The 22,398-nt window shown below is 48.4% G+C and overlaps 4 protein-coding genes and 1 long non-coding RNA gene across 23 annotated transcripts in view; 3 read left to right on the top strand and 2 right to left on the bottom strand.

Moving 5' to 3' along the window:
* The window catches only part of RGL4 (ral guanine nucleotide dissociation stimulator like 4), a 39,729-nt gene extending 37,648 nt beyond the window's left edge, over nt 1–2,081 (top strand). For all 15 annotated transcript variants that reach the window (XM_040649381.2, XM_040649380.2, XM_040649389.2 and 12 more), the window contains exon 18: nt 68–2,081. In XM_040649381.2, coding sequence (XP_040505315.1) covers nt 68–243 — 176 coding nt within the window. In that variant the 3' untranslated portion in view covers nt 244–2,081. The remainder of the gene's footprint in view (nt 1–67) is intronic.
* On the bottom strand, nt 480–9,891 carry GTF3C5 (general transcription factor IIIC subunit 5). Of its 4 annotated transcripts, XM_046901770.1 has the most exons (12): nt 9,722–9,891; nt 9,339–9,543; nt 8,968–9,166; nt 7,804–7,996; nt 7,236–7,340; nt 6,630–6,744; nt 5,925–6,005; nt 5,537–5,634; nt 4,882–4,964; nt 4,453–4,595; nt 3,571–3,733; nt 480–862 (listed from the first exon to the last, which is right to left on the bottom strand). In XM_046901770.1, the coding sequence occupies exons 1-11, from the start codon at nt 9,869–9,871 to the stop codon at nt 3,576–3,578; spliced, it is 1,530 nt and encodes a 509-aa protein (XP_046757726.1). In that variant the 5' UTR covers nt 9,872–9,891; the 3' UTR covers nt 480–862; nt 3,571–3,575. The 4 variants fall into 4 exon arrangements, with proteins under 4 accessions (XP_046757726.1, NP_001376227.1, XP_025011832.1 ...); NM_001389298.2 differs by lacking the exon at nt 480–862 and having other exon boundaries at nt 1,187–3,733; XM_025156064.3 differs by lacking the exons at nt 480–862; nt 4,453–4,595 and having other exon boundaries at nt 2,971–3,733.
* Nucleotides 9,892–10,099: 208 nt separating this feature from the next.
* LOC112529984 lies at nt 10,100–17,715 on the top strand. The gene is made up of 4 exons (XR_005840551.2): nt 10,100–10,300; nt 10,634–10,899; nt 16,068–16,157; nt 17,689–17,715. It is a non-coding gene; the product is annotated as an uncharacterized LOC112529984 (long non-coding RNA).
* Nucleotides 11,802–18,717, bottom strand: CEL (carboxyl ester lipase). 2 transcript variants are annotated; one of them, NM_001012997.2, is made up of 11 exons: nt 17,082–17,170; nt 16,436–16,586; nt 16,087–16,209; nt 15,338–15,535; nt 15,115–15,245; nt 14,704–14,811; nt 14,244–14,361; nt 13,628–13,814; nt 12,916–13,119; nt 12,558–12,755; nt 11,802–12,071 (listed from the first exon to the last, which is right to left on the bottom strand). In NM_001012997.2, the coding sequence occupies exons 1-11, from the start codon at nt 17,145–17,147 to the stop codon at nt 11,885–11,887; spliced, it is 1,671 nt and encodes a 556-aa protein (NP_001013015.1). In that variant the 5' UTR covers nt 17,148–17,170; the 3' UTR covers nt 11,802–11,884. The 2 variants fall into 2 exon arrangements, with proteins under 2 accessions (NP_001013015.1, XP_046757727.1); XM_046901771.1 differs by lacking the exons at nt 16,436–16,586; nt 17,082–17,170 and adding an exon at nt 17,654–18,717.
* A 1,655-nt stretch (nt 18,718–20,372) lies between these two features.
* TSC1 (tuberous sclerosis 1) overlaps nt 20,373–22,398 on the top strand; it is a 47,780-nt gene continuing 45,754 nt past the window's right edge. The window contains 1 exon segment of the mRNA XM_046901872.1: nt 20,373–20,630. The gene's annotated coding sequence lies outside the window, so the exon portion shown is untranslated.

Raw genomic sequence — 22,398 nt, 5'->3', positions numbered from 1 at the left:
CTCTTCCTGGCCTGGGCTCTGGGTGGGAGCAAACTGCTCAGCTGATTCCATCCTTGGTCCCTCCCAGAGCTGAAGATCCCCGACAACGCCAACGTCTTCTACGCCATGAACTCCGCCGCCAACTACGACTTCGTGCTGAAGAAGCGGGGTTTCTCCAAGGGGGTGAAGATCAAGCACGGCTCCAGCTCCACCCTGCCCAGGATGAAGCAGAAAGGCCTGAAGATCGCCAAAGGCATCTTCTAGCCTCAGCCCCACTGCCACCCCTCACCGACGGGGCCTTGGGGGCAGGCTGTAGCCAGGCCTGGTGCTGCCGGCAGGGCCAGGAGCGATGCTCACCCGCACCGAGAGCCGCTTCGGCAGCCGGCAGCCCCTCCGCCTCCCTCTGCACGAGCTCCCGTTTCAATCAGGTCTTTTGTTTGTTTGTTTTTTTTTCTACACAGGAAGGCAGCGGGGGGGAATCTCTCTCTCTTTTAGTTTTCTTTTTAAACCTTCCACGGTGCGACCCTCGTCCAGCCACCGGCCTGCCCAGAGCAGGAGCCCGCCTCTCTGCCGTAGGTGCCTTGTGTCCGCGCGAGCCGGGGAGCGGTGGCTTGGAGGGACCCTTTGCCAGGAGCAGCACATGAGCCACTGCCACGTGAACTGGGATGGGTGCTCCCCTTCTCGGCACTGGTTTACCTCCGTGTCCTTCCCTCTGGATCACCTGGCATCGCCACCACCGCCTGTCCGTGCCCTGGGAGAAGCTGTGCTGGAAAGGAAGCAGCCCCACGCCGGTGCCTCGTGGACCAGGGCTGCTGTTGATGACTGGAAGCCTCCGCGTGGTCTCGCTCCTCTCCCCGATCCAGCCGCCGGCCCGCGTTCAAACCTGCACCAAAGATCAAATGCCAGTGTCCCTTCTGCAGGCAGGGAAGCTTTGCGTGCATCCCCGTGCCCCCAGAGCTGCCAGCCGAGCCAGGAGGAGGAGGAGGAGAGCAGACTGCTGTCCAAATTGGTGTAAATAGAGACCTTGTGTCTGCGTGGGCAGGCAGGGAGTCAGAGAGCTTGGGGTGCTCCGGCTGCCATCGCCTGACCCACAGGAAGTGCCACTCACCTTGGGCTTTAACCTGACTTTTTCAAACACTGACTGTGGGAGAAGCAGCGATGAGACTTCTTTTGTACAAAACAAAACGAAAAAAAAAAGGTTTACTGATTTTTTTTTTTTTTTTGGCAATATTTATTGGTTGTAAATAGAAGAGATGAACTTGTACATTTTACTAACCCAGAGTCCCCCGCCCTGCAGCCCAGTCCCTCTCCTGTCCCCCTCCTGCTATTTGGGGCTGCTGGGAGGAAAGCTCACAGCAGCAGTGTTGCTCTGCCCTGCTCACACAGCACCGACCCTCTGCCCTCTCCCCTGCCTCGTTTCTTTACCACTAGTTGCTCAAGCAGGGGCAGAGATGCTTGTTTTAATGACTGTAGGAAACACTAACCAAAGGGGGGACTTCTTTTTGTTTTCTTTTTGCCCCTGGACCTGCTGGCTCTGTTGTATGTGAGCACTTCCTCCCAGCACATCTTTTGTTTCCTGTCTGTCTGTGCTGCTGGGTGGGGGGAAAACCTGTTCCTTGCTTCCAGGAGAGGGGCAGCAACACTGCACAGCAACACTCAGAGGAGCAGGGCTGGGGGCAGAACCAGGTGGAGAGAGGCTGCTTGTTTATGAGCATGGCTGGCATTAGTCCTGTCAGCCCTCTGTCCCCTTGGGTGGCATCACCTGGGTCACCACGCCCACACTGCACATGATGGGAGCCATTGGCACCCTGATGCAGGGGTTGCCTCCTGCCTCCCACCCTGCCCGGAGCCAGGCCCCTGCCTTTGGGTGCCAGCACCCCTGGGCCTCCCCCTGGCTCCATGCTGCTCTGTGCCTGCCAGCTCCCGCTCACCCCACTGCTCCCCTCCCCTCCTATTGGTGTCCCCTGGAAGCCCAGCATCACCGGAGGGACTGGCTGTACCATATGTATTTTGTACCACTTCAGTGAAGGAGCACACTGCCCAGTGTGACTTGTATACAGCAATGTAATTAGTCTTTGCAATAAAATACCGATCCTCAAACATCCCTGCCCTAAAGGAGGGGTTGTTCTTGTCTTCCTTCCTGAATTACTGGCTTCCTAGAGAAAGGGGAATGGATCTGATTGTGGAGGTGGTGCTTGAGCCTGTTACTGTATGGTAACCGTGCTGAGCTTTGTTTTGTGCTTGAATGAAGAAACAAGGCTTTTTTGTTTGCAGAACCAGTGCCTGATTTCAAGCAACTCTGTTCACGTGAATCTGTGTTGTTGGGATCGGTGCCTTTTCTGGTAGCATAGATGTGACATCTGATTTATTAGTTTATTTCTTTTTGTATTTGCAGTGGCTGTAAGAGCAACTGCAGTGATCAGCCCTTATGTTATGGAGATAGCGGTCTGCTTTGGCTCGAGACATCATTCCTTCCACTGTTCAAGGGCTCATTTCCTAGCATAGCCAGCACGTTTATAATTGCATAGACTTCAGTGGAAATTGCCTGGATGGTGCAGTGCCTCTGGCTGTAGCTATTAAGGATGAAGCTCCAATAACAAGAACTTCTCTGTGCCTCTGGCTGCACAGATTACTTTAAAGCTGAGTTTTTTGAAAATGAAAGGACTATCTTGCACAGACAGGGCTGTTAATGCCAGTTCCTGCTAAGTCAGAATTAAGTATCCAAGTAACTGCAGTCTTCCCAGAGAGAAGAATTTCAAAAATAGCTGGGAAATAAGTAAACCCTGACACAAGATTTATGGTGTCTTTGGCCTTAGGGTAACTGTTGATAACAAGCTTGGCTTCAGGTGTTTTCCTAGCATTTTGAAGTGTGTTTATTCTCACTGCCTGATAATACCTTACCTGGAAGTGGAGTGCACACAGCATTAGAACATATTATCAGCTACTAATGATAAACCTTCCACTTGTAACACACTGGGGAATGCACAAGACTTAGAAAATGCCAGCAGTTCTTTAATTTCTGTAACTGAATGGTAACCTCTTCAAACCATTTTTCTATTTTCCACATGGCCATCAACCCAGACGAGGTGTATTTCTTACAGAGATTTGACAACATAGTTTCTCCTGTTTTAAGGTGTATTGCCAGCTGGTTTCCATTCTCTTTTCTTGGGAGACTGTTGAGCTGCTACAGTAAACGCCAGTTGGAGCCTGGTAAGAAACCTGTTATCTCCATGGTGGCAATGTTATGAAGGCTTATTATCCAACAATTATAAAAATAGAATGATAGAATCATGGAATCACAAGGTTGAAAAGTACCTACAAGATCACCTAGTCCAATTGTCCTCCCATCACCATTACTACCACAACCTACTGAACCATATCTCATAGCACCTCATCCAGATGCCATGTGGGTCATGGTGTCTGAACATCCAAAATGACAGCCTTCACCAGGCACCACAGTCAGTGCAGACGGGTATTGAGCAGCTTAGTGCAAGTTCTGCTCTCACACACCCTGTGTATGGTTGCTGAACCATCAGCACTGAAGGAACAAGAGCCAAGAAGATTCTGTCCAGCAGCAGTGAGACTACTCACTGAGTTCACACGTAGTCTAGAATTTCTGTTTCCATTTCATTTTCACTCCCATCAGAAGGCTTGAATTCTTCTTCCTCCTCCTCTTCATCATCCTCATCCTCTCCAGACTCATATGCCAGCTGTTCTTTGCCATCTTCACTGCTTGTTGTACTTGAGAAAAGAGCTTAATTAGGAAGAAAGAAAGGAAGACATGATGATGTATCTCTCAGTGCAACCTGAAGAAATTTGCAGTAGAGTTCATAAAACAATGAGAATAAGGCAGACGCCTGAGGATCACAGTTAAGGTTGCACATGTGTAGTACAAATGCTAAGTCAAGGCTTGAAGCAGTGATTGAGCACCTGGTGGGAAGGCAGGGCCAACCCAGGGGAGCTCAGCTGCAAGCAATACATCTGAATGACTGGAAGGGGTGGAGCCAGGATCCATTCCTGCCCAGACCTCATTTAAGGGTTGGCAGTGGAAGCAAGGGGATCTTGCTGGAGATCCCTGCATACCTGAGGACTTCTAAAGGTAAGTAGCCTTTTTCTTTTGTTTCTGTGTCCACAGCTGCTACATTTGGGCTTGTCCTCATTTACTACAGCTGAAGTCTTTGCCATCCTATTATCGCTATACTTTCCATCACATAGTGTTACAAGCCTGAAGGCTGTGATACTGGAATAGTGAATAAGAAAACCTCTACTCTTAGCTATTCCTAGTCTCCAACCCATGTCACGTGGCAGGACAACAGCCTCAGTTCTCACACTGTAATACACAAGAACATGGAATGCCAGAGGTGGTGAATATAGCAGCACTACTTCCCAGTGCTGATGACAACGCAGTCTCTATGTCATCAGATAAATGGTAATATACTGCTTGGCATTTTGAGGTTCAAAAAGCATCCGTACCAGGTCTTGTGGATCTGATTATCTGCTTTATCATCAGGGACATGCTATCTCGCAGATCATCACTAGTCTTTGGAAGGCACCACCCATCCCGCTCCGTGCATTCTGACTCTGTGCCATCATTCCGATGGATGATTTTTTGTAAGCTAAAAAGCAACAAGAAGAAGGTAAAATGTTAGCATTCTACACTCAGTTGCAGGCTTCAAATAAGACAGACTGTGGCCTACTTTGGTTTCCTTGAGTTGGAAAGCATATTTGCTTATTCACCTGCCCTATGGGAAAGGAAGTTTAGGTGAGAAGTCTGCTCTGTTTTTATTCAGAAGCCAAATATCTCTTAAGTTTCTGGTCAAGGAGAGTGAGAGTAATGAAGTAGATATGAACAGGCTTTGAAATCTAGCTCTAACAGAGGAGTCAGCTGGCAGTGTGTAGTACCTTTCCACATTCAAGTCACAGAGTTGATAGAACATCTGCCGATAAGGGGGCAAGGCTCCTTCCCGGAAAATATAGACGGATTCCTAAGAGGAAAGATGGAAAGGATTTAATGTGCATTCTGAGGTGTAACAGGGCAACTCTGGTGTAATAGCAAAGTACTGAGTAAACAACTGGGCACTTCCTGCACAGATCCGTCCCTAGTCACAAAATACTTAGTGTCCAAGCTACAGCTTCATTAGTAGCTTGTTAGTGCACATCAGCTGTTTTGTTCTAGCAAAAAGGAAGAAAAAAACCAAACGGGCTCCTATTTAAATATTAATTTTACCCTGCTCATTCTGCAGTATGACCCGATAAATCATGGCAATGTTTCGCACTTCACTGCCCTTTGAGTTCTCCAGTTTTCTCAACTGAAACAACGTTCTCGTCGCGTTTAAGGCTGGGGCAAAAGTACCAATCCCATGTAAGAGATACATTCACAGAACAGCAGGTGAAGTTCTGTAGTGACATGTTCAGCTAGTGGCTCTCCAGGTAATCTTGTGACCTTCAACTCCCTCAGGTCTCGAAGAGAATCCCACACCCTTAATGAATTCCAAAATAGAAAACACTCCCTTTTTACTATGCTATTTCAAGACTGTGGTAAGAGAGTGATATTTACCTTCAGTTTATACCTGCTGGAGGCAGGCTTTTTTGCACCGGATGCACCAGGAGTACCAAGACCCTGCTTCAGATCGTGTACACTGACTGTATGACTTACTGAAAGACAACAGAAACCCGATTAGGAACCATTTCACTGTGGTGTTGTACTGTTGCCTCCCAGTGTTGATTCAGTGTGGCTGCTCAGCAAAAAGCAGATCAACCCAGCAACTGAGCGTGCACTGCTGATTCCTCAGAGATGTTATCAGACAGAAATTGGTCATAGGAAAGGTGTGAGTTCTAATTATGGCTCAGCTGGAGCACAGGGAGACTTCTCACTACCTGAGAGTAGAATGGAGTGAACCAAAGAAACAGAAGAGTCAGACAGCCCTTCAGCTGGCATGGCATACCTGGCTTTTTGACAGTGATGGGCAGGCTGTAGTTATACGTGCTGCGTTTTGCTTTCACTGGCATATCATTAGGGGTGTAACCTGGAGGTGAGAAAAGAAAACCCAAAGTGAACTGAGGAGAAGCATCCCTGAGAATATGCCCAGCTCAGTAACAGAAGTGCTGGACTGCTGTGTGAAATGAAGGCTGATTTTTGGGATATGCTGACTTGCAAGATAGATAACCCCTTTTTGGTTGTAAAGGGGGGGAAGATGTGATCTGATCATAATGACTAGATGACAGCTCTCTCAAGCACTTACTTGACCTCAGAAAGTCCTTTCCCTCAACTTGCTCTGTACAAAATCACAGCAAAGGAACCCAGTGTACCACGGCCTGAGCCCTGGTGTCCTGCACATGCAAGCAACAGAATCTACTGCTCAGTGCTTACCCTAAACAAGAGTGAAGATGGTCTGCTGACACACACTTGGGCTTTGAATGCATGGAGAAGAAAAGGCAGCAAGGTATTTGTAGGTTTGGAATGTTTCTTCCCTCATTTGGCACATTGCTTAGTATAAAATAAAGTTTAAAGGAGTTCATGGAAGAATTACAGGAAGGAATGAACTCAAAAGATGCACTCTCCATCAGAGCAAAAGAGTTTGAAAACAAACAAAAATAAAAGAACTACAACCACACAGCAGAGATGGTCTCTGTGGGTCAGATCCTTTTACCGTATTTCATTCCACAGCGAATTCGGAAGTCCAGTACTTGATAAATCTTTGCTTCAGGGTGTTTTCTAGGGTCATACCCAAACCTAACCCATAAGCTCCTCCAAGGACCCGTTATCTGTGTAAACAAACAGGGGGGACAAGTTGCAAATATAGTTGTATTGCAGTCTCTTTGAAAATTCTAATGCTTTCCTGCACAGTCCAAATCTATTTCTTTACCAGTTCCTTCATTGTTTTCTACAACCAGTATTTACATACCAAAACTGGGCAAAACTGAAGCCCAAATATTTGTGTGACTTTAAAAGTAACCTGTGAGGTCACAAGAATCTGTCTGAGAAAAAAATCTGCTACTGTTGCCAGATGGACAATCAATTTGAGTGTCTGATTGTACTACAAAGTAGCCCAGATCCAACGCAGCTAACAGCTGCTGAATCCTCCACGGTTGTAACTTCTGTTCAAGAGGAAGGTTTGCTTTCCTTCTTTCTCTTATATAGCATTGATCTCGCATAGGACCTCAGAAGCTGCAGAGAGCAAGGAACACCCAGGTGAACCACTCTTGCTGTCTACTAACTGCCTCAGACAGGAACAAGGGCAGATACACAGACTTACCATGTAGTAGGCCAAACAAGGTAACAGAAGTTTCAGCTTGTCTGGATGGACACTGATATTTGCTTTAACTGCATTCCGAGACCAGACTGGACGAACTTCAAACAGCTAAAAAAATACATAATAATTTCAGATACATGCTCCTCATTCAATTGCTTGATATGATGATATCATACCTTGACAAATTTTTATCCCACCCACTATTTACAAGGAGAAGTGCAGCTGTTCTGGACACCAAGTGTTCTAGTATCCTGGGCAGTATAGCCCCTCTCATTTGAAGGATCAGAGAACAGAAAAAGCAAACGTATTTTTTTTGCCAAGGTTACAAATGACAGCTGATAGTGAATGGGAATCAAACCCAATGGCCTGGATTTGGAATCCTGGTGTAATTCAACAGGCCACACCATCCTAACAAGCTTATACACAGAACTTCACAATCACAGAGGAGCCAGCAAGTCGTTAGGACTGCAACCATCTTCTGGGAAGTCAAAGAAAAGGGCTGCATGTGGTCTTTTCCCACACAGCCCAGCAGGGCTGAGTGCCCAGCCCAGCTCAGGAACATGGCACGTACTTTTCTCAGCTCTTCCTCCACCTTCCTATCCACAGGATTGGTGCACACTTTCTTCCAGGCCTGTGCAGCAGCATCCAGGGGTTTGGTTGGCACTTCATCATCAAAGTTCACAAAGATGGCATTGTTGGGGCGCCGGGCCCTGCTGAGGCCAATGAGGTTCTCAGCAGACACCTGGGGATTGTTGTAGCCCTCCCTGCAAGACAAGGCAGAGGACTGGGTTTGCTGTCTGCTTATGGCACACACAGGCATGCGGATTTCATGGCGACCTGCAAAAATGAAGTTTGCTTTCCAGATGACTGAGGAGAAGGGCTCAAGCTGTACGAGCAGCAGGTTTTACTTCAGCCCCAGCTACTCGTGGATTTTGGAATCACATGCTTTGTGATTAAAGACTCCTGTGACACCACTGAGGAAGGAAAATTCCAGTTCAAAAAAACAACACCATCAAAATGGCCAAACTACCTCTGTTTGCCTGATGAAAGAGATCCCCTTTATTACCCAAGAGAAACCCCCCAGGCAGTCGATTACTGATCTGTAGGAGATGGATTTGTTGCACAAAAGGCTGCACATTCTCTCTTTGCTCCACTGTAACTCCTGGAGTTCAGTAGGGCACAGGGACAACGTGAGATGGAAATGCCATTAAGATATTTTTTTTTTCCCCTAAATGCTGATAAAGGAGCGCAGTGAGAAAAACGAAAGCTGTTTCTTATGGGAGACCTTGCAGACTGTTCTTCTGGCGTAAGTAACCACGGGCCTGGAGGGAACAGATCCAGCAGATGTGGTCAAAGGTACATGTAGCATTGACCCCTCATAGCCTCCACACAGCTCCAGCACATTGGAAGCAGGCAGAAGGACATACCCATGTATCCTATGCTGCGTGTTGTTTCCTGCAGGAAAAGGTATCAACTTCTACTAAGCAATCAGTAGCAAAAACTAATGAAGTGCATGAGCCATGTATTTAATGCTGGCCTGATGCTTCAAGAGCATAGATCCTATAACAGCACTGATGTCAGAATGGATTTGATTCATCCCGATATGATGAAAATGATACCTTAACTTGAAGACTGGTCTGTTAGAAGTATATATCAAACTAGACAAATGTGTCACTGCCTTTCCATTCAAGAAGCAACGTGGATTATTTATTATAAAATGAGAAAGGGCACTGACCGGTGTTGGACATCTGGCCGATAGTAATAGTCAACAGGAGTGTCCAGACGTGAGAAAATTGGTGGAGGGATGTACAGAGGTAATTCCCTATTGAAAAATTCCTCCTTCTCTGGCTTGAGCATGAGGACTTTGTCATACATGGAGGTTTGTTTGCCATCGGGACCAGAATGCATCGCTAGGTACTGGAAATCTGACATTCCTACGGGAAACAAAAGCCAGAATGCTGTGAAGTGTACTGTGAAGACAATGCTTCTCCCAGTGCCCACCTTTCAGGAGCAGGAGTCTAAGAGGTCTATGCCAAGGTTTATACAGAAAGGAGGCTGTAATAATAGATGTGATTTAAGCCTTGAGGACAAAAGCACGAGCATTACCCTGAAATTTGTAAACCGTCGTGACGATCCCCATAATTTCCATTTCAAACTGGACGTCCTGCTCTCCCAGCCGCTTCCTCCTGCTCCTCCTCTTCACCCTGAGCAGCATGGCGGAGGCGGGGAAGCGGTTGGCACACACGGGATGGCAGTAGGGGTCCTTGGGGCGGAAATACAGCTCCAACCTTTTGCCGGGGTCCGCGTAGATCTGTGTCAGAGATGGCACGCCGTCACCTCCCGCCCACGGAGCTCACCGTGCCGTCCCATACCCTCACATCGCCCCAGGGCCGGGAGGGCCTTCCCGCCAACCCCAGCACAGCGCTGGGCCGCCCCGATCCCCCGCGCCACCCCGCCTCCCTCACACGCGGCCTCCGGCAGCCCCTCACCCGCGACACCCCTTCCTCTCCTCCCAGAGTCCGCAGCATCGCGCTGACATCCCGCACCAGCCCGGGGTACTCCACGCACACCAAGCGCGGCGTGCTGGGCAGCTCCAACACCCCAGAGCCCCGCTCCGTGCGCGGCCCATCCGCCGCCATCGCCCCCCGGTCCGTACCCCGCTCCTCCCCCGGAGCCGCAGCGCGATGGTTCCGCCGCACGGAGGTTCCGGGCCGCTCTGACGCGCTGCCCTTCGCTCCCACAGAGCGCTGTGCTTAAAGAATGGAGCGTGAGCGTTCTGGACAGACACGAGGAGGCTCTGCTGTGTGCATCTGTGTGCTCTCTTGCCCTGGGGAGATCGCTGGGACGGCCAAAGGGAAAGACTGTAAGACGCACACCTGCACCTGGAGCTGTGTAAGAAGAGCAAACTGATGGGGCAGATACACAGCAGGAGATCGTGGCCTGGCGACTGTTTTATGGGCTCTCCAAGAAGTCATTTAGTTATTTCTCACTCCCGCCATCCAGGAGAGCAGGGCTGAATTCACCACCTTGGGATCAGCTGGAGGAGAGCTCAGCAGCAGCAAAAGATGGTGAGTTAATAGAATCACTGAATGCCCTGAGCTAGAAGGGACCCATCAGGATCACCGACCCATCAGGATCACAGAGGCCAACTCCCGGCTCTATGCTGGGCCACCCCAAACTCAGACCAAGTGCCTGAAAGCGTTGTCCAGATGCACAGGCACAGCTGTGCCCATGTCCTGTCCTCAGTAGCTTTCAGCACCCATCCTGGCTCCCTGCTAACCCCGGTGTCCCTTGCTGTCGCCCAGGGTGTGATGATAGGGCACCATTCCCTCTCTCAACGCCACGTTCTCTAGGCTCATGTATCTCCATCTCTTTCCTCCTTTTCTTCTCCCTTTCCTCAGCCTTCCCCAGAGCTTGAGGGTGCACAACAGAAGAGTTGGTCTCCTCAACAGCTGATGCTGCTTCTCGGGCATCCTATATCCAACGCTGCACCCTATGTATCCCATAGCCAACGTCGTCCCATCAGCATCCCATACGGAGCTCCGGCAGACGCCGGCAATGGGCCGCTCTGGCAGCGCCCTCTGGAGGGCACAGAGCGCACTGCAGCGGAATCTTCCTGGATCAAGAACTGGAAGCAGCTGGTGAGGTTCTGCTGAGCTCTGCACAGGTGAGTTCTGGTTTCTCCGGCCTTGGGCTTCTCGTCGGTAGGAAGCATGGCTTTGAGTGTTTCTCTCCACATTTTAAAGAGTATTTTCAGTGTTTGTTCTTGGTGCCTAATGCCTGAGCAGAAATTCTTACCCAAAAGCAGAGTGCCTGCAATGTCTCTCCTTTTCTCCTACTTCTCTGCTTGCACTACATTTGTAAGACCTCAGCTGTCTCTCTGAACTTTCCTTTCATTCCCCACCGAGCAAATCTGATTGTGCCCACTGAACACTGGAAAATTACTGAGTGGAAACAGATGAAGGGTAAATACCCTTTGATACAGCTGCCAGGGTGCTGTGCACCAGAGCTGCATGCAGCTGGCCGTGGGCACAAGGGGGGATGTTGGTATGGGACAAGGTTGTGAGCATCCGCGGTGTTGTAAAGTTGGGAATAGCTCCAGGCACAAATCCTGGGTGACAAATCCTGATCCTCTCCTTAGTTCCTCAGTTCAGAGCTGTAGCTCCCAGCCCAGCTTGGCCTTTGTGAAGCAGAGACTTGTGGCCATAAACCAATGCAGAATAACCTCCTTGCATTTTTTTTTTTTTAATTAGTTAACTGGGCAACAGCTCTCTAAGAGATTTGTGTGCATGTGTTACAACTGTAATTATCCATGAGATGTTTGTTATTAGTGTGGATGATGAGAATGTGGCAATATCCAGAGGTACAGGTCAGGATTGGGTCTGTCCTGCTAGAGATCATGCAAGGAACAACAAATAGCAAACCTTGAGTCAATGATGCACTGATGCATCATTAACTGAGCCAGTGCTGTCAGGGGAACATGCTTTGCCCAGAGAGTAGATGCTGCTTCCTGCCTAACTGTAATGTTAGGGAGAAAACTGTAATGACAAAGACATTCAGAAGCCAAAATCCCTCAGTTGCAAGCAAGCATTTAATGAACTTGGCCTGTCTTTAAAAGGTGGTTTTGCTTGGGTTTTCAGCGGCTCCACAGTCTAGGATGTGCTGGCAATCAGTGGCAGATTTAGATAGACTGAATTCCAGTAGTTCACGTATGGGGTTCTCAGATTCTGTTTCACTGAATTATAGTTTATTTTGTTGTTGATTTCCAGGTAGTAACCACCCTCAGTGGTGTAGGGTGGCCAGGTAATGGGCACCTCTGAATTCCCACTGTTGGGGTCACTGGGAAAAAAGAAATAGAAGTTTAGTTTTATTAGGGCAGATTTGTGTTCTCTGCAGATCTTATCTGTGCTCAAGCGAGGCTTTAAGTGAGTGGCAAGGAGAGAGTTTGAAATTGAGACAAGTGATAGCAATTCTGCCTGCTAGGAGCAACTTGCTGACCCACATTTCCTCCTTTGGTCCCCACTAGCACTGGCCCTGGCTGCACACAGCAAACTGAACTCCTGCCCCAACTCTAGGGTTCAGAAAGAAATGTCATCATAAAGTTTAAGGAGAGATGAGAAGTTCTGAAAATGCTTCTGCTGTTCCCACATGTTCTCTGGATGAGGAAGGCTCAGAGCAAACTCTACCACTGGGAGACGCAGAGCCAGGTTTGCAGAAGTACAGAGGGCACCCTGCTTTTGAGAATTGCTTCTGAGAAGTTAGTAGACAAAAGCAACAGGTTGAAGTGCTGCAGCAAGCCCCAGAGGTGGAACCAGAATCACTTACCCAGTCCTGGCAAAATTGGTCCAATAAGCAATCATGGCAGATGAGACTGTCCTGTGCTTGGGCAGGTAGCCTAGAGGGGTGGCAAAGGGTTTCCCAAACACGTACTGCAAGTCATCAGCGTGGTCTGCCCCTACCCAGCTTGGATAGATGGGCATTCGAGATGGCTGGGAGAACAAGTAGCTGTATGTCTTGCCACTCCTGGGGAAATAAAAGACTTGCTGAGACTTTTAAGTGGAGAGCAGGAAAAGGAGTGTGGATTCATAACTCTGCTCCAAACATTGGCAGAGCCCCTCATGGTGGGAGTAGCATTTTGGTTCCCACACAAGCTCTGGGCTCCTACCAATGCTGTGCTCCTCACCGGGCATTCTTGTGGTGCAGGTTTAGTGTCCACTGTGTGGGAATCAGGAAAATGTAGTCGGTAGCCAGGTCCACCACTGTTCTCTTCATGACTTGTTGCTCTGGGTTGTCACCCCACAACTCTGTGTAGAGATCGTACGTCAAGTTGGCTCCTCTCTCACCCCTGTCTGCAGTTAGTCCTTTGACCAAGTTATAGACATCGCTCCTGAAAAGACAAGAGGTATGAACTAATTAAGGACCAGCAGCTTGAAGAGGAGTGTGGAAGTTGTCCCAACTCCCTTTAATGTTCACATCCAGCCCCTGTGGTTGGCAACTGTTTGGTGAAGTAACAGCCAGGAGTTTCAATCCAGGTCTTAGATGGGGAGCATGCGATCCACAACTTTCTCAATGGGCCATAAGCTCTTTTAGTCCTGAAAGAGGTGTCTTATGGGCCAGGCACCCAGTATTTCTGCATGAATATGCTCCACACAGAGAGCATCAGGGTTGCCAAGCTTGTCTCTACTGCTGAGTTCAGGGGTACCTTAAAGATATTTGGGAAGGCTTCCCCACTAAACTAGTTCTTTCTCTTGAAGGCTCTGGGCTTGACAACATGTGCCTTGGGCACCCCAGCTTGGAGTGACATCCTGTGCTGAAGATAGTGCCCCTTCCAGTCCTTGATGTTTGGGAATGTGTTAAAGTTCATCTTGATAAGGGTTTTAGGAATGTCCTCTTACGCAGTGATTTTCTGAAGTGGACGGTTGATAGCAGGTAAATCAAAGCCAGCAAAGAAATGTCCATCCATGTTGTTGACCCCAGCAATGTAGTCGATGTCAGCAGCATTGGCAAAGAGGTTCTCTGGCATGTCAGGGAGGAAGTCTCCATCAACAACAGGAGTGATGGAGAGTGTATGAACCAGGGGACCTGCAGCAGGAGGCAAAGCCAGAATCTGTTAGGAGCACGGAAAAAGCAGATGTGAGGTCTGGCTTATTGTATTGCTTAAGGAAAAAAATAGAAGGATGTTGGCAGTTTGTTGTTGTTGTTTGTAAGCTGTATTCTGGAATTGCTCTTGCTGCTTTCATGAAACACTGCAAAACAAAAAGCTACTTGTCCTGGAGCCAAAGCAGAACCCCTGGACAATTGATCTGCCACTGCTGCCATTGCACAACCAACAGCATTCACTCAGCACAGTGTGCACCTGTCTGAGGAAGAGTGCCTGCAAAAGCTGTCATTGTCCCCTTTCTGAATGACATAAGCACTGCTTAAATATTTCTGGCAATCACCCCAGTACCCCTTTGAAAGTTTGGTGAACCTCTTATGCATGGAGGACACAACGTAGGCTGGGAGACGTACCAGGCAGGGAGATCAGTTCCACGTGGTGGGCCAGTGTCAGGGCTTTGGGGTCAGTGGCACGGAGACAGTTGGCCAAGACCGTGGTGTTGTCTGTGGGGCAGCCCACCTGCTCTCCAACCTGCAGAAGGAGAGAGAGAGAAAGCTCATGGCATTACTCTCTGAAGCCAGGCTGCATTCCCAGCTTCCCGGAGGAGAGCTTGGTTTTAATCTCAAAGATTCATGTTTCCAAAGCTCTGTGTTTGGCAGCATGGCTCCTGCTAAATCCCATACTTGCTATGCTCTTTTCTATGAAATATCATATTTTTTCTGTGCCCTCAAAGTAAGGCTTTAGCTTCAGGATTGTTGCCTGGAGTGACACAGCCACGATCCAGCCAGCCCAGGTAGATGAGCAGGCCGCTAGCTGTCCCATATACCAGCCTTCTTCTGTGGGTTGGGGTCCCTCTGCTGAGGTGCACGTTACCTTTTTAGCCCAAGTGAGTGGGTCCTTTTGGATGACCCAGCTGCACAGACTGACACCGCTTTGGCTGATGGCTCTCTTGAACAGACCTGCGTTCTTTGGGGACAATATCTGCAGCACAAAATAGAAACAGGAGGGCTTCATTCATGAAATCATGAAGAAACAATTACATGCCAGAGCTGGGTGATCCCCCTCACAATTTGGACACAAGGTCCAGGGAAGGAGCCAGCTCTTGTGCTACTCAACAGACTCAGTAGTTAAATTTAAAAGGTGATATGGTGAAAAGGAGAGAAGAGAAGGAGAGCAAGGGGACACGGCATGCATGGAGGAAAGCATCAGAGTGCCAAGGGGGCTGTTTTGCCCATTTGCAGAAATGAGAAGTAGCTGTAGTGTGGTCTAACAAGCACAGCAGACCTGCAGGGAGACACTGGCAGCACCAGCTGACTCCCCAAAGATGGTGATGTTGTCTGGGTCGCCTCCAAAGGCCTTGATATTCCTCTTCACCCAGGCAATAGCCATGTGCTGATCCTTCAGCCCGTAGTTCCCTGAGCAACAGAGGATACCCAGCATTCAGTCAGGGCACAGCCAAAGGTGGGGAGCTGTGGCAGCGTCCCCTAAGAGGGAGCAGTTGTGGTACCTGGCATGTTTGGGTCTCCAGTGCTGAGGAAGCCCAGGGGCCCCACACGATAGTTGAGGGTCACCACAATCACATTGCCCCGCACGGCGATCTCCTCACCATCATAGAGGTAGTTGTCAAGGAAGTTGGCTCCTTGACCCCCTCCAAGAAGGAAGGCACCACCGTAGATCCAGACCATCACTGGCAAGTTGGTGGAGACTAGGAGGTGAGGAGGAAAAGCAGTGTGAACCACTACACAGCCAGAAGGTGCTGCCTACCTCCGTGCCTGTTCACTGAGCGTTGCTCCACTTGGGCACAGACCTATTGGGGCCGACACAAATGCCCCTTCCTTCACTGTCATCTTACCCCACCACAGGAAAAGCACTGCGAGGACAACAAACCTGTATGGGCTTTTCCTATTGGCTGACATCCCATACAAATTACTCTTTCCTTGACAAGAAAAGAACTTTTGTATCTCTGCTAGGGTTGTAGGACAGTCATTTGTCCAGACAGGGTTGTCTCCACTTCAAGGACGTGATGCTTTATGATAGCCTACGGCCAAGAAAATTTCTGCTCTGTAGTAGAGGCTGCAGCTCCCAGTGGGATGCAGCTGAGGGACAGTGGCTGAAATCTCTCCTCCCTTTCCCACTGAAAAACAGTGCTTCTTTGGTTGCCCATTATGGGCAGGTAGCTGTGAGGGATGCTCCAGAGCAGCTCATCCACAGAAGGCAACTGAGAATCTCCTCCTCAGGTCTCTGCCAAACACATACCTTCTCTCTTCCCTTGAGGGATCCAGATGTTCAGATAGAGGCAGTCCTCCTTCCCACGGACATCAGTTTGGGTAAGTGTCATCTGCATGCAGCGATTCTTAAATTTTTTTGCTTTCAGTGTTCCTGGGAGAAGAAAGGGAATACAACAGGTCCTGGTTAGAGGTGTCAGCTCCTTTGGTTGTATGCTCTGTCCATCCATCTTACCCTCTGTAAGTCCAGCAGAGGCAGCAAAGCCTCCCCAGCCACTGTTACTGGGGGAGCGGGACCCTTTCCTGTGTGAGCTAGCTCCTGTCAGCAATGCACTAAAGAGACAGAAGTTAAACAAAACAAACCCAAAGCTTGGTCTTACCGTCCCAGCCAGGATGAGGTTGGGGGTCTTGCAGTGCCTTTGGCGGGGCAGCAAAAGGGATCCCTCTGAAGATATCCACATAGCTCCCAAAAAGTCCCCGTCGTTTACTCTCGCCTTCCACAAAACCTCCCTCGGTGAGCACCACACCCAGCTAAACATGGTACCATTGAGAAGAAAGTAAATCCATTGCAGTATTTCACGGGTGAGGCCTCTCATGTTGTTATCACCCACACCTTCCCCTGGCTGGAGGGTCCCCCAACACAACGATGCACAGCCCCCTCTCCCCAGCCATCCCTGGGATTAGGTAGCTGCTGCCCAGAGATGTGCCCACACCAATGTCCTTCATGCCACCCCTCAGAGCAGACAGCCAACAGCAATTTCTCTGCTCTTCCATGTGTACGTGGTAGACTGTGAGAGCCTACAGCCTGGAGATGTAAACCAAGCCAGATCTGATAAAGAACTGTGCAGGGCACTTTTGTGAAGACATCAGTGAGAGCCTTTGCTAGAACAGTAATACCCTGCCTTTGCTGTCACTGTTTGCCGGCCTTTTTCATGGGCTTCAGAGCAGGCATAGGATAAATTTGCTCATTCAGGCAAAAACAGGCAGAAAGTCTTGCGAAGTTGTAAGAAATGCCTCTATACTTACAGTTGCGGCCTGTGCTACCCCGAGGCAGCAGCACAAGGCAAAGCTCAGAATCGCCCAGTGAGCCATGGTGTGCACCTGAGGAGCCTGCCTCCAAACAGAGGCCAATGTATGCATATATAGCTAGGAGTGCAGCTGTGCGTCAGTGCCATTACGCACTTTCTGCTCTGAATTATGCTGCAGGAGTCCTTGGACATAAATTGGCCAAGGCCAAACCATGGCTGAGGTGAGCTGGTGGCACAGTGTGGGAGCCCTGCAGATGCTGCTTCTATGGGACGAAGGCCACCCATGTGTAAGGAACTATCTCAATCTGACAAAACGTAGATAGTGAAATAGAATGGCAAAGTGAAATTCCAATGGCCTGGATTTGGAGTCCTGGTGTAATTCAACAGGCCACACCATCCTAACAAGCTTATACATGGAACTTCACAATCACAAAACCTACAGAGGAGGCAGCAAGTCGTTAGGACTGCAACCATCTTCTGGGAAGTCAAAGAAAAGGGCTGCATGTGGTCTTTTCCCCTACAGCACAGCAGGGCTGAGTGCCCAGCCCAGCTCAGGAACATGGCACGTACTTTTCTCAGCTCTTCCTCCACCTTCCTATCCACAGGATTGGTGCACACTTTCTTCCAGGCCTGTGCAGCAGCATCCAAGGGTTTGGTTGGCACTTCATCATCAAAGTTCACAAAGATGGCATTGCTGGGGCAGAGGACTGGGTTTGCTGTCTGCTTATGGCACACACAGACGTGTGGATTTCATGGCGACATGCAAAAATGAAGTTTGCTTTCCAGATGACTGAGAAGGGCTCAAGCTGTACAAGCAGTGGGTTTTACTTCAGCCCCAACTCCTCGTGGATTTTGGAATCACATGCTTTGTGATTAAAGACTCCTGTGACACCACTGAGGAAGGAAAATTCCAGTTCAAAAAAACAACACCATCAAAATGGCCAAACTACCTCTGTTTGCCTGATGAAAGAGATCCCCTGTATTACCCAAGAGGAAACCCCCCACGCAGTTGATTACTGATTTGTATGAGATGGATTTGTTGCACAAAAGGCTGCACATTCTCCCTTTGCTCCACTGTAACACTTGGAGTTCAGTAGGGCACAGGGACAACGTGAGATGGAAATGCCGTTGAGATATCTTTTTTTTCCCCTAAATGCTGATAAAGGAGCGCAGTGAGAAAAACGAAAGCTGTTTCTTATGGGAGACCTTGCAGACTGTTCTTCTGGCGTAAGTAACCACGGGCCTGGAGGGAACAGATCCAGCAGATGTGGTCAAAGGCCCACGGGAAGCAGACAGAGAGCTGGGCTGATGCATACAGTGCTGCATGTAGTGTCCACAGGGTGGTAGCATCTTCCTCACATCACCAAACCCTTCTGGTGACCAGTTCTTCCAGTTCACTTCTGATGGAAGCTTGTGCCATTCAGGCAGGTTCCCAAGCTGCCCCACCAACACTCTTGTTGTTGGCAAACTTTCTTGTTTCCCACAGTGCTTCCCATCACCAGGCACCCCATACATAGCAGTGTTTGGGACAGCTCTAGCCAGGGGTTTAGTAGTGTGTGTTTGTTTTACAGCTGCTGGTTTTCCTGCTCGTCCCAGCAGTGTAGGCAATATCATTGTTCATTGTGGTATGGGGCAGAAGGAGAACGGCCAGCCCTAAATGTGCAAGAGTCCTGTGCCAGCCTCCCTCTCAGAAGTGATGAGCCTTGTTTAGATACTCTGATATATATATATATATATATATTTTTATATATATATATATATATAAAGAATGATTGACTCTCTATTTTCAGCCTGTAGGGTGCAGTGGCACCACATTTGCAATGCTCTCCCTGTAAACGTCAGGCTTAACAAGTGTCTTCATCCCTTGGCTCTGACACTCGAGCTTTAAGTAATGCAGCTGATTATCATTAGACTTGAGAGGAAAGCCTCCAGACCTGTGAGAGCAGGTGGCATAACTGCAAAGGGAAATGCTTTAAAAGGAGACAGATGTGACTTCAATCATGCATAGTTCAGGTGATGTTAATTCAGAGAACCATAGAATGGCCTAGGTTGGAAAGGGGCCATAATGATCATCTAGTTTCAGCCTCCCTGCTGCTGCTCTGGTTGTGTTGTGTAAGTACCTAAACTAAAATCTTGTTCCCTTTAGGAGCCCATAGAAAAGGGGCAAGGAGTGCTTTCTTTTCCACTGTCTCAGGTCTGTTGAAACCCCGGGGAGGGGTTGGCAGATGAGTGGGTATGAGGCAGTTCAGTACTTCATGGTTGCTTTCCTGAAGGTTTTGCTTTACTCTTGCCTTGTCAGCTGTCGCCCTGGTGTGCCATGGTGCAGCCCCCTGAAGCAACACATACCTGCTCTGATTGATGTCTTTTTGAAGGCATAATAAGTGGCTTCAGTAGGCTTTGTGCACTGTAATTTTACATTGGTGTGAATACATTAATGTTCACAAAGAATACACAGCCCATAGGGAGGTAAGTCAGTCCTCCTTGCTTGTAGTTCAGTACTGAAATTTGTACTCATGCTTCTCCTCTATGTTTTCTGTTGTTGTTGCATTTAATCTACTGGAGGGGTGCATCTCTGTCTCACAGACGTTGGAGGACCCACTGGGTTGAGATGTTCCATAAACATGATATGAGTGCTCTGTGAATTGCAGACACTTTTGTTTTCATTAGAATTTCATGGTGTTTCTGGAACAGTGGGCTCTGACTGGAGTATCTGGGCTGAATGCAATTAAGGGAAGTACTACACCTTCTGACTGATCTCTAGCTGTTAAGTGTTCGATAACAGGCTTCTGAGCATTGAAAATGTTGGCTATGGTGAACAGAAAGTCTTTTTGAAAGTAGTTTGCCTGGTAGAACTTAATTTCAGTGTGAAACAGGATGGATTCTTTAGCTGTCAGTGATGCCACGAGGGCTCCATATCAGCCCTGTGCAATGCCCAGATCACAGAGGGCGGAATGTGCTTCATTCCCTTTCACACTCTGTTCTCATTTAGCAATATTTTAAGGTGTAAGGACCCCAAAAGGCAACTATTTTTAAATAATTTGTATTGCTAAACTCCATAAAAAGTCTATCAAGCATTTCAGCCCTTATGCCATGCAATTTCACCAGCTTTTATCTCCCTTCTTTGAGCTGCAGCTTTTCCCCGCTCATCTTTGTAATCTGACATTGTGATTTGTTCACTTGTATGCTTGTTTTTCTCCTCAGAGAAGATTTGCTGAATCATTGGGGAGGAGGCAAGGGTTGTACATGCAGCTGGTGGGCCATGATAAAGCCGTGGTCACATCCAGCCATCAGGGTTTGCAGATGACAGCCCTTCAGTTGGAGGGTCTGAGTCACATTCCCTTCGGAGCTAAGATTGCTGGGGACTTGGGAACTGAGGAAGTGGGGCTGGGGAGCTAACACCAACAACTTATTTTTGGGACATAACATGAACTGCTGATTCTGATAACCACTAATTTTTTGTTGCATCTCCTGAAAATTTATAATGATGTGGCGAGGAAGCTTGCAGAGAAAGGGTTAATCCCTGCTGACTGTCGTCGGGGGAATGTTTGTAAGTGGAAAATTCATACGGGGTTGAAAGATCACAATGCAAGGGCCTCGCTTTAATGCTCTGTGCAGTTTCTATGGGATTTTTTTCATAATGCCAGGTCCCATCCCAGTGTATGTGCAGCAATCCTACCTTGCTCTTATCTGTTGATCTCAGATTATGTCGGTGTTGTTATCCTCATTTTGTGGTTGGGAATCCTGAGACAGAGAGAAGGATGGTGACTGGCTCAGATCAGCTGGCAACTGCAAAGATAGGAGGAAAGTCTTTTCTGTTTGAGTCTGATGTTTAGCTCTCTCTGTGATGCCTCGGTATTAAGAAATGGACTTGCAGCTCTTAGATGCTCACACCTCGGTGTCCATTGAGCCAATTGATTTACGGACAAGCCAATACAGGCTGGATCTAAATAAGGCACTGGGGCAGGGATGTGAGTGACACAGTGGTTCACCATGTCAGTGCTCTCAGGATGGTGTCTTTGAAAGAGCAGGAATGCTGCATCATCTGACTTCCCTTTCCCCAGCTGAAGCAAGAGATAACTTCTGTTATATAAAGAGAAGAAACCAGCAGTCTTGTCCACTGCTAAAAATCCCACCAAAGTTCTTAATATAGAAGCGCCTAGGATGTAAGATAAAGTCCCATTGCTTTAAAATTCCACAATGAGAAAGTAGAATCAACAGTAGGTGGGTTTTTTGATTTGTTTTTAACTCATAAGTCTTGATGAGAAAGCCTTGAGCCTCTGAAGTGCATTGGCCACTGCTAAATGTGGATGTTGTACTTCAGGCTTGGCTAGGAACCCACGATACACAGAAATTAAATGGCCATGAGCAACCTCTGTGCATGGAGAACAGGAGGAGAGCTGGAGGCTGTGGACTGGAACAGAACCAGCTGTGAGAAACGTAGCCTGAGAGCAGTGCAGAGACCACAAGAGTGCGACTCATCCCACGTAACTTTAGATATCTGTATGTGCTAGGCTCCCTTTCTGATCAGTGGGAGAACAAGGTGCATTAAGGACATGACTTCTCAGTCCTATTTTAGATGCATACTTTAGGAGGAGCTGGATCACACTGTGTGTGTATATTTATTCATATATATATGTTACTTGCCATAAAGGGAGCCTCTGAGTGACGAGCCCATGTGGAAGATATCTTGTCCTACGATGCTGCTGTCCCCAGCCCTCTATGATATACGAGGTACTCGCTTGTAGGCAGGCAGTATGTTCTTCTGGGACAGGCTCAGGGATTTTACTTGAGCCATCTCTCAGCAGGATTTCCTGGCACAGACAGGACCCAAGTCACCTGTTTCAACCCAAAGACCTGAAGATGAGGCCAATGCCCTGCATGCAGTCCATTACTATGAGCGGTGACATGATAGCAGTACGGTTAGAGGGGCTGTAGGAATGCAGTGTGTCTGTGCTGATGGTCTGACACCATTTCTATCCTGCATGGCATGTCCTCAGCAAGGAAACCAAGCAGGAAATGTGCTGTGCAACAACTCTTTTACCCTCTGTCATGACTGAGGTGTGCAGAAAGGGAGCTTGCACGGGCTGCGCTTGTCCAAGGGAGCTCATTCAAACATGGGAGAGCCTCTGCTGTATCGATTTGGGTACTGCTGCACTAGAGCTAAGCGTGAAGGTATTTGCTGGTCCACACTTTTGCTGCTCAGAAGGGGATGAGGAGGTTTTTCTTCTCTTTACTTGTTTGTTTTGTTAAAGGGAAAACAAAACAATTATTTGTACACTGAAACTTGGTGACTTAGCATTAGCATGAGTTGCTGG

The sequence above is a fragment of the Gallus gallus genome, chromosome 17 (genome assembly GCF_016699485.2).
Source record: "Gallus gallus isolate bGalGal1 chromosome 17, bGalGal1.mat.broiler.GRCg7b, whole genome shotgun sequence".
Taxonomy (NCBI): Eukaryota; Metazoa; Chordata; class Aves; order Galliformes; family Phasianidae; genus Gallus; species Gallus gallus.
This window is presented reverse-complemented; position numbering and strand designations above follow the sequence as displayed.